Source organism: Octopus bimaculoides, chromosome 2 (genome assembly GCF_046866305.1).
Source record: "Octopus bimaculoides isolate indiv1 chromosome 2, ASM4686630v1, whole genome shotgun sequence".
Lineage (NCBI taxonomy): Eukaryota > Metazoa > Mollusca > Cephalopoda > Octopoda > Octopodidae > Octopus > Octopus bimaculoides.
The window spans coordinates 171,583,672-171,595,556 of record NC_142929.1 but is presented as its reverse complement, the minus strand read 5'-3'; the positions used below and the strand labels follow the sequence as shown (position 1 = coordinate 171,595,556).

The following is an 11,885-nucleotide window of genomic DNA, read 5'->3' as shown; positions in this document are numbered from 1 at the left end:
GTGCCTTATCTTTTGTTCACATTCTTGTGTTGTCCATTGAACATCGAGTAATTCGCAATGAGTGCAAAGAAACGGAAGTATCTTGCCGAATATATTCCATTTGGATTCGTGTCCCTCCAAAAGTTCGACACAGAAGTCCCCCAGCGTGTGATATGTTACAAAACTTTGAGCAATGATGGAATGTGACCCTCACGCTTGGAACGCCACTTGAGGACAACACATCCTGCTCTTGCAGACAAGCCCAAGATATTCTTTCAAACAAAAAGACATTCCTTGAAGCAAGCTAAGTTGGACGATAGTAGGGCATTTCGGCACCAAACTTCAATGGCTGATGCGGTTTCCTACAAGATCGCCATGTTGATTGCAAAAAGAAAGAAGAGCTATAACATTGGAGAGTCTCTCATAAAACCATGCAGCAGAACTCGTTCTGAGGAAAGATAGTGCAAACAAACTTACCCATATTTCACTATCAAACGATACAGTCAAGGGAAGGATGGACGACTTGTCTCAAGACATCAAAGATCAAATTCTCGATCAAGTAAGAGAGTCTCCTGTTTTTTTTCCATTCAGTGTGAGGAAACGACTGACATCGCTCAGTGTTCTCAGCTATTGGTGTATGCTCGTTTTATGTCAGGCAACTGTGTAAAAGAGGAAATGTTGTTCTGTCACTCTATGGATAGTTGTACAACAGCAATAGCTATTTTTCGTAATGTATCAAATATCTTTCAGGAAAACCAACTTTACTGGTGATTCGCTGGTAGGGGTGTGCACTGATGGAGCCCCAGATATGCTTGGTCTGCAGTCTGGATTCATTACTAGGATGAAAGAAAAAATCCATCTGTTGTAGGTACACACTGCATACTTCATCGTGAAGCCTCAGCATTCAGAACCTTACCTACTGAAATGAGAAATGTCCTGAACATGATTATCAAGGTTGTCAACTTTGTTAAAGGTGGGAACTTAAAGAGTCGTCTTTTTCAAACCGTTGTGTAAAGATAAGTAATCTGAACATGAAGCATCACTTTTTCACACGAACGTACAATGGTTATCAGAAGGGAACATACTTGTACGGCTTTATGAACTACGAAAAGTAGCAATATTTCTTGATTTGCAGCAGAAGGCAGATCTCCATGACAAGTTCCAGTCTGAAGGCTTTCAGCTATCTCTAGCTTACCTACTGGACATCTTCGAAGCCTTGAATGCTTTCGACCTTAAACTACAAGAGAAAAACATCAAATTTCTCACGCACTACGACACCATTCGAATCTTCATGGCCAAACTCGACCTCTGGAAATGTCGAATTCAGCAGGGAAATACAGCCAGTTTTAGTTACTTGGATTCTGCTCTCATACACGGTAACCTTGATTCTGATTTAAGAAAAAAAAAATAATCACTGATCTAACTGACTTGAAAACAGAATTCCTCACATACTTCCCAGATATAGATAAAAATCGTGAAGCTTGGAAATTTATCAGGAACCCATTTCATTGTGAAGTACCTGATGTTTTGGATGAAGTGCAAGAGGAATTCCTTGAGCTGAAGTTCAACTCCTCAACTAAGGAAGACTTCAAAGAACTGGATCTTGAAACGTTATGGATCAATTACCTTCCTGTTTACCCTCTGATCTCACATCAGGCTCTTCGGATTTTAGCTACGTTTGGGTCCACGTATCTTTGTGAAGCTGCATTTTCCACGCTCATTGCTGTCAAGACAAAGTACAGAAACAGGCTGAACGTTGAAAGGGATTTACATTGTGCACTCCCTGGCATTCAACCACGCATTCAAGATCTTGTAGCTAAGAAACAGTGTCAAGTATCTCACTTTTTCTATAACGTAATTATATTTAAAATTATACACATTTAGCATAATGTGACTAATTCTTATTCAATAAAAAGACTAAAAACATATTTTAGATTTTATTTAAAATCTGAGAGGAAATTTTATTCATAGATGCAAGAGGGGTGTGGAGAGAAGGACAAATTGCTAGGGGAGGCGTGGTAGTAAAAAGGTTAAGAACCACCGATCTAGACAATACCGTCATAAAATAGGTTAAACACTTTCTATAATGTAGACCTAGATGCGCCAATCCCTGAAAATAAAACTAGAAGGCTACGGTTGAAATGCCTGTAATCATAATCTTCATGGCTAGGAGTAGCCTGGGGCTTGTAATCATAATCCTCATGGCTAGGAGTGGCCTGGGGCTAAATAGTAACATCATCAACAATATGTACAAGTATACAAATGACACGAAGTAGTTGAAGTTCGTGCAATATCTGCGAGCTGTATGGCATTGCACAGTCAGTAGCTTCAAGCTGTATATTTATTGTCAAATTAAATAAACTGTGATTATAATGTCTATATTCTATAAGCCGTGACTCAACATGCTTAATCCGTGACTATTCAATTATTGCCTTCAATCACTTTTTAAATTATCAGTGTTGTCATGCCGAGTGGATGTACTTAATTCTGACAATCAGAGAATTTACCGTCAATATTTACAAACAGTTGAAGGCAGCGAGCTAGCAGAATCGCAAGCACACGAGACAAAATGCTTAGCAGCATTTCGCCCGCCTTCGTGTTCTGAGCTCAATTTCCACCAACGTTGACTTTGCCTTTCATCCTTTCGAGGTCGATAAAATAAGTACCAGTCGAACACTGGAGTCGATGTAATTGACTTGCCGTCTTACCCGAAATTATTGGCTTTATGCCAAAATTTGAAACTAGTATTTAGAAACAGTCAGAAAAGCTGGGCTCAGTTGCGTCCCTTTATCTTTTGAGTTCAAATCTAGCTGAGGTTGACTTTGCCTTATAGCTTTTCTTTTTCCGTAGAAGTATTGGTGAAGGTGGCAATCTGACAGAATTGTTGGAGTGTCAGGGGAAATCCCATGCTCTATTTATTCATACTTCTTACTTTTTGAATTCGAATCCTGAGATCAACTTTGCCTTTCATTCTTTTGGCGTTGATAAGATGAAGTGCCAGTGGAGTACTGGGACCGATGTAATTGGCAAATCTCAACACCTCAATATTGCTGGCCTTGTGCTCGAATTTGATTTGAAGAATGATACAAGTGATTGTTTGATTTAGTCATTTTATTTTCACTACAGTTATAAATCAATATTAAAAAGCTGGAAGCATAAAGTCAATATCTTATATCCAGTGTCTGCAAGTTAGACTCCTTTTTTACCGCTAAGAGAGGGAAGCGCTTATGATCCACTATTTTTTCAAAGTTTTTGAGACTGATAGGAAGAATTTATCCTCAAATTCTCCGCCAAAGGCACTCAAATTCCAGATGTGGTATTAAACCGGGCTATGGATGAAATTTACCGACCATGAACTCAGGACGTAAAAAAGACAAGGAAAATATGCTGCCAGACAGCATAACATCCTCTCTTTACGTCCCACACTTCAAACACTTCTATCGATCCATTTTCATGGTACCTTATTTTATCGATCTCGAACAGGAGGAAGGCAGAGTTGATCTTGATAAATTTGAACTCCAAGAGCAGTTAGCCGAAACAAATGCAACAAGGTATTTTGTTCTCCGCTCTTTTGACTCTGTCAATCCGTCGCCTAAAGATAGTATCGACATTTTTTTTTTAAAGTTTTCAGTCTATGAATGTCTACGAGCTGAACTATATAGTGTGAAAAACTGTAATTGAATACTTCACATTATAATCTATCAGTATATAATCAATAGGCGGAGGTGGAAACTTCAATCTAGAAGTAAAGCTAGATTCGACAATATAGTTAGTAGAAGATTTCAAATGTATCATCGATCATAGGAATTAATTAATTCCATATAAATCTTTCTAACCTCACTAAAATTGTCTTAGAGCAATGCGAGAGACACTTTCTTGTAGACAAATTTATAACTTCGTATATTATATAGCGTATTACGTAGTTTAATTTTCCTTGTAGAGTAATTGCTAATTCTATACCAAGAGGTTTTATTCTGGTTATTACCTGCCTCCTTTATTAAATAAGCTAACATTAACTTAGCTACTGATTTTTTCATGCAGATAACTTCTGAAAGTAATTCATTCTCTGAATATTCCTAATTTTCTACGTCAATCAGTGTACGTTGCTGTATATTTACTTAATGATTCTTTCATCACTACCTTGGTATGTACGGGGAAATATATTCTTCACTAAGAAGTGTAATAAGACCGAAACATATCTGAAGTTGTCCTCCATACTTATTGATAGACTCAAAATATTATTTATGCTTGTTTCCCTCCGCCTCACATCTTTCCTAATAAGCTTTTTCATATACCTAGGTTAAATATGTAATACTAACTAAACTACGTGATAAATAAATAGTCTGATTGAGATGATGATTGGTTCTAACGTCTTTAAAACAAATAAGTGCTAATTAGGTTGAAATCGTTATCCTTCAATCGCTGAATCTATATTTTCGTTCTAGGAATAATAAGTCAACGTTGTTTTAGTGAAGGATTACAAACAGTCTAACACAGAATTAATTCTTTCAGATAGTCTATGGCTTGTTAAATGATTATCCTGGAATACAGCAAAAGACGGGTTTTTTCCTAAATATTTACTACAAATAAATAGTTTCAAGACACTGAACTGAAAATAATAAGCTTCTACTAAATCGTTGGACCTATTTATTCTATGTTGGGAAGGGTTTCCAACACGACATCTTTTAAAGTAAAGCTAGAAATTTATTTTCTAAAGTACTTACTAATGAATTAAAATGCCTAATTACTGATGTATTGTTTCTTGATTTGGGTAATATAAAATTAGTATGTATAATCTAGGATTATGTAACAAATATCTTCAGTGATTATACAGTTATTACTACAATCAGCACAGAGAGAAGGGTTGACTGTGTAGTCGCTCTATACAAGATAATTATGTAGTTAACAAGCCACTGCAGCCGGTCTTACCTTGGTTTATTACACTCCATAAATTCACTTTTATTCTGCATAAAATTCTTTTAAAAATTGCTGAAAATCTACAGTTTGTACATGAATGTTAATTCATTCGGAATTGTTGTGTCTAAACCATCAAGAAGATAGTTCAAACTTCATAAAAAGTCACAAAAATATTAAAAGAAATATAAAGCGTAATATAAAATGTTCTTCTTATATGTGTGGGTGTATGCTCGTATGAGTATGTATTCTTATTTTTACAAAATACTGTACTAATTTACATAATTAGACAAAATTATTTTTCTGATCACTGTCTAATGTATATTGCAATGCTCCTGTTTGGAGCTAAAACGAACAACTTTCAAAAGTCGCAAAGCTTATGAACTTTTCCCTGCAAAAAATTATTTCAATGTAAAATCTTAGCTAATATGGCGTAAAACCACGACCAGCAACTTGGAATATAACTATATACATTTGCTTTTTTTCTATTATACTAAGGGATTAAATTAGTGTTAATGTACTTGGGTAAGAATCATCGATATAAAGTAATCGGATTAATTTATAATTGTTGTTTTGAGATGATCAATTATATTTTTTCTCGCGTGAGGAATCTGCATGGAATGTTGGAATTATTTTCCCTTTAAAGCAAACAAGCAATTTATTTTACTTTTTTATCTATTTCTATTTAATAACGATTTTATAAACTGAATTTATCAAAGCAACATTTACGAAAGGAAAAGGTGTAACCAGCGGGTAAAATAGTGATAAACTGTTATTTCATCCACATTCTTCACAGGACAGACCATTAGTTCATCATTCGGATATCAGTCAACGAATTATAAGCCCTATGGACTATAGGGGACTTGGAGGGGTCTCTTCATTGTCTACTGCGTATAGAACTGAAGAGTAAAATATTTTGAGAAGAGATAAATGACACCTGTGACGTTTAACTAAAAGTAGTTGAAACCATATTATAGACTTTGTGTACCGTAATCACGTCTCAAAGAAACTCTACCATGATTGTAACATACACATATGAGATAATTAGTAAATGCTTCCCAGCAAAGACATACCTTGGACAAGCATCATGGATGAAAATAGCAAGCCTTAATGTAATAAATAAACAGTTCCCTACTTTGAAGGAAAGCCAATATCTTTAGGTGAAGGATGTAGTCACTCGACACTTTTCTTCAGCTTATAGTTTCCGTAACCATCTCCAAGGGGCGATAAAATGTAAACAAGTGAGAACCCACAATATTGCCACACAAAGAAAAATCCTTCAATACATTTATTCTGCCATTTTATTTCCTTCAGCTTTGCGCAAAAACACTGGATAGTGCTTTGTTTCATTTTTTTTTAATATATGGTCGAGGCCCAGTTTGGTATGACAGAAGAATAGAAATTGTTGCCGCTGGTTAGTTCCGGCTCAACTCTTTTTTATGTAGACCTATGAGTAAAGACCTTCCATGTGTGGTCATCCTATATTTCATACATCCAAAGCTGCATTATTCAATGGTTCCTTTTCTAATAATTACTCATATGGAAGAGTTAGCTGATATTTCCAACGTTCGCGCGTGATGAAATTTAATGCAGAATCATGCCCAGATTTCAAGTCAATGCCTCTATAGTTTATGGCAACAACCAACTATTTACATAGAGTTGTTATATAACTCTAAATATTTATCCGAATATTTATAAAGATGTTACATTTTTGTAGAAGAGTAAATGCTTGGAAATGAAATGTGCATTTCCTTTGCCAACGGGGTCAAATGAGTCCTGCTGAAGATTGAATTCGTATCACGATTCGTGCATTGTCTTTCGTGATTCTGTCTTGTTCAACAGTACTTGCCTGATAGATTAAGAAGCTCACATAATCAGTTAGTCAACATACCACTGCTGTGATACTTAAAACTGGATAAATGAACAATTTTGTTTATATATTATAAAAGATATCGGATAGTAAGATAACACTTTTGATTCTCTCTGTTTCGATTATTAAAATACTGAATCGAAGATCGATCCTGCCCTGTGCTCTAGTATTGAGATATCGTCTTGATATACGGTCCTAAAATTGAATTTTAGACAAGAAGAATCGATTTTTATTTAGTTACAAATAAGATTAGGTATCGACGTTATATATATATTTGAAACATCAGAGAGATGATATACTTCTATTGCTAATACATAATTGATACGTTGAGACAACCAATCAAAATTATCTACGAACTTCATTGAGGACAGATTTGATTCAAGATCATAGTGCAGTCATATAGGTTCATATCTGCTTTAGAAAATACAGAGAATATCTAGCTTGGCCTTCAGTAACTCAATCCTATTTACTGGTTACCGTCTAGAGGAAATTAAATGTCGTTCGACGTGTAGAGTCTTTCAGCTTAACGTAAAATGAAAAATTTCTCTTTCGTTTTCTTTCTTTTTCTATTTCTTTTTCTCTCTTCTCCTATTCTGTTATTTATTATTCTCCTTTTTCTTTTCCTTTTCTTTTTTATCTTCCAATTTATTCCTTTCACTGAAGTGATACGGTTCACGGAACACTACCATCAACAAAACAACGTAAGATGTATTCCGAACAGCACAACTTGAAAATCCAAGACGGTATCACATAATCGATAATAATAATAATAATAATAATAATAATAATAATAATAATGGTTTCTGTCATCGTCGTTATCACGGTAACAGTCGTTTCTGAGGATAGCGAGAATGAGGAGGTGGAGGAGGAGAAGAAGAAGAGACCAAGAGAAATTTAGTTCATTGTGAGTATTAGCCGTCAGATGTGAATTATCAAATGTGATATTTTTCTTGAAGTCACGGTTAATAAAAATACTTCTGATAGCATCACTTCCCATGGCGCTCTAAGTGCCACTAAGTTAATTAAATTCTATACTTTTACTTCAAAGAGAAAATGAAGAGTAAGAAAATAAATAGATAAACAAAAAAAATAATGATTCAATCTAGAAATCAACTGGAAATTAACTTTGCCCCGATGTCTATTAAGAAATAATGGTAAGTGAAAATGATATAATAAAAGTAATCGTATTGACTCATATATTGACTGTACATAGAGATTGGTGCTTAACCTCAAAGTTACTTCAAAACCCCTACTGTTGAAGTCTTTGCTAGTAATAAATGCACAATTCTGGTAGCAATGGTTTTATAACACTGCTGACAGTGTGTCAACCTTGAATGTATCTGATGGTGGAAATATCGATCAAACTTCTTCAATTTATGTTATATAATAATAATAATAATAATAATAATAATAATAATAATAATAATAATAATAATAATAATAATAAAGCTGCATCAACACAACAGTTTCTGGCTACCAATGAATCGAATCAATAATAATTGTAGTCGAACCATTGATTGATCGAATTAAAATGTTTCCAAGTGTAAAGGAATATTAAGTACTGCAGGAATAAAAAATATATATAACTTGCAAGTTTTATTTGAATCAATGTTTGTGCAATTATTTGCGTTGTTCTTTAGTGTCATTGAGTTCTCATTTTGTCAGGAAACATATGAATTGAATCGGCCTTGAGATATGAAGTAATTTTTGCTGTCTAAGAAGATGGATTTGAGAGATATTGTATGTGAAACCTAGATAAGTGAAAGTGCAGAAAATTGTACTTTGAAATCTACCAGGATCTTTCGCAAAGGCCTTGAGAACAGAGAAGAAATTTAGTATGTTACCAAACCTCAAGTTTTATTAATTCATGTCATCGGAGTTTCTTTTTTTTAATATTTTACAGCAATAAGGAGTATTTCTCTTACTCACAAAACCAGTTTTTGTATAAATGGAACAAACTTGAGTGAATCGATCCCTTGGCTAAAGTCATTGCCTCTATGATACGAACACTTAGAATTGTAAAACATCTCGAACAAAGTTACCAAAAATATGTTATTCGCTAGTTTGTCTGAATCATTGATGTTGCTTTTGTACTTGTGTAGACAGCAGTCTGCCACGATCGAACAAACTTATGATGTCGAGGTTCGGAGAGACTTGACATTATATCTGAAAATATAAATTAACTGTCATAATCAAAGAAAATTTTCTGTCTCGACTAAAGAGACAAGCTACTATCGTGACACTGTTTCTATTCACAGATGACTTAACTTATTACATTTATGCCACTGATTGCCTTCAGAAAGATATCGGTACCTGACCATTTCTGTTAACTCTGTGATCTGTTTATTAAATACAATGATAATATTTTGGACTACTAACTGAATGTGTATTGATAATAGTTACGTTTACACATTGCTCCGACCTCCGATCGTTATCGGGTGTCTTATCTCTAGACGAAGTGTAATAATTCTCTTATCCACTCAGCTATCAATGTACGTGTAATAATGACTGTTGTTTAAGGTTATGTAAATTTATCTTTCTATAATGGTAGTCATATTCAACTGATTAACAACTCATTATTTTATCCGGAAATGTTATATATGCTGCTGCTGCTGCTGCTGTTGCTACTACTACTACTACTACTACTACTACTACTACTAATAATAATAATAATAATAATAATAATAATAATAATAATAATAATAATAATAATACGGTTCTTCTCAGTTTTAACTGCAGTTATTTAACAATGATGGTGGTACATGTTTTTTCTCCTTTTTGTATCATATATGTTCAGTCATTCATAATGTTAATGTTTCTCTTTCCAATGAGGCTTTCCGATGCTCTTCTGTAATAAAAGTTTAGGAGCCACCCAATTTTTCTATCATAAAACCTTCCAGAAATGCAAAGGATGTTATAAATTTGATATACTTGCCACTAATGGGTAGGTTTATATTGGTGAATATTTTGCGACGTGTTACTTTTGAACGCATTTTATGATGCTAGTCAAGAGGAATGAACTGAGCTTAAGACTTTCGCGAGCTTTTCCAGACCCTTGATATTGGTGCGGTTGATGTTCCGGTTGAACAAATGCAAGTCAACAGCTGAAGGGGAACAGTGGTTAGTAGTGGATTTCCAGAAACTATACATTCTGAAGAAGAAGGATTGAATGAACAGTTAGAGCGAAACCTTGGAGAAAAGACGTATAATGGGTTACGAGAGGCAAAAAGATGGATATGTCGGACGGGTATCAGTGGATATGGCACAAATGATATGTATCTATGGGGTAGAAGAGTAACAGTAGAGGAGTGACAATGAGGTAGACAGTATGTATTCGTGTTGAGGTCGGCATGCGTGGTGAATGATTGTAATGAAACACCTTTACAATCAGTCAAATGGTCTTTTGTTGAGGTAGATTGTGTACATAGCGCAATAGCGCTGTCCCACATGGGGAAATAGCATTCCAATATGGGTCTCAGATCAGACCCATAATGGCTCGAAGACAATTTTCATGGCTGAAGTATTTTCAGGATCTGAAAGGAAAGTTATTTTTGGAGACACAGTTTATACGATAGTGCGAACGAGGTATCTAAATACGATAGAAGTAGTCATTGTGAATTTGAAGTGACTCTGGTTTAACTGCATATGTTCCAAGAATAGAAAACATGACTGGGTTTTTGTAATGATGGAAGTAACACGACGGACGGAATACTACCGAGATATCTATGGAAACTGTAAGTTTGAAGTGAGATGTTTAGGATGAATGTTCGGGTAGTTAAAGGGCGTGAAGAGTGGTACTATCTACAATGTTAGATGAAAGTGAGCGTTGTTAAAAGTGACAGCAAGCAGTTCATCAATATAGAAGAGTAAGAATGAAATGGGCATAATCGAACCTTGTGGTAGAAGATTGACTGCATAATTCCTATACTTTATTTTAAAGGACTAGGCATGAAAATAATCATTTTTACTGCAAAATATATGCTCATTAGAGGATCGAGTCTGTAAGACTTCAATAATTATTCAGTATTCTTGCTTTTATATTATTACGGTGAATGTTTGGCCAGTAATCAAGAAACAGTTGGTATTGTAAGTATTTTACATCTTTCTTACATCTAAGCCCCAAGCATTAATTGAAGCATAAGCATACTTACTTAAACATATTGCTTCTGTATAGGAAAGTATTAAAAGGTTTTAGACTTTGATTTTCCTTAAACCATTGCTGGTAATCATCAACGCCTGGGGGATGGGAAAATAAGGTATTGTTATATTGTTGTCGGCCGTTGCTAGTATTGTTGTAGCAAACAGTAATACTTTTCTGTTGCTGATCCTGCTCTTGCTGGCGATGCTCTTAGAAGTGTTGGTGAAGGTGCAAGAATTTTGTGCCACCAATCCAAAAATCTGAAAAATCGGTAAGTTTTTGATTTGATACGAATGTAAGAAGTTTGACAGCTCTTATATTCTTTTGGTTAAATATCTTTTGTGTGATTTTAATACTCTAAATTTTTACTTTACAACGTAGTTGTTGCGCAACCCATAGAGGCCTGGGTGGTAAATTCGTATTTTGAATTTAACGTTTTCGTTGTTTTAATCTGAATTAATACCGATCAAGTAGGCTTATAATCTAAAGCACTTCATCTGTGGCATCACCATAGTTTTCATAGGCACAGTGCACTCAGGATCACATTTTCTAATGTTATTTAAAATGCATGCAATTTGAGGGGCATTTGATTAATATTTTTAGCGGGTTAAACGGCCGTTCACACACTGTTTTCTCGTAAAATCGTGTTTTTGTAGTGTTAAACGAATAAAAAATAATTATATCTTTCCCCGCACAACAAGACGTTGGTCTATTCCCAAACAATCCTTAACCAGTAACATTGTGGTATCTAGACACGATATCTAAGAGAATCAAGCTGATTCGAATCAGAAAGCTCAATAAGATCGCTGCATTTCATTCAACTTATGCCACGTAACATATAAACATATAGCCAAACACTATAAACTAATCCTCCATTTTGCCCTGTTACCAATGTAATATATTCGAAAGACGAACCAATCTAATACTTTGCCGATACTATTACATCAGAACATGAAAATAATTGAACTAAAATTTGCAATTTCT

At 34.7% G+C, this 11,885-nt stretch overlaps 1 protein-coding gene across 1 annotated transcript; it reads left to right on the top strand.

Annotated features, from left to right (window-relative positions):
- The first annotated feature begins 493 nt into the window (after positions 1–493).
- On the top strand, positions 494–1,863 carry LOC106876844 (zinc finger BED domain-containing protein 5). Its single transcript, XM_089339240.1, has 2 exons — positions 494–538; positions 1,378–1,863. The coding sequence occupies exons 1-2, from the start codon at positions 494–496 to the stop codon at positions 1,861–1,863; spliced, it is 531 nt and encodes a 176-aa protein (XP_089195366.1).
- The last annotated feature ends 10,022 nt before the right edge of the window (positions 1,864–11,885 follow it).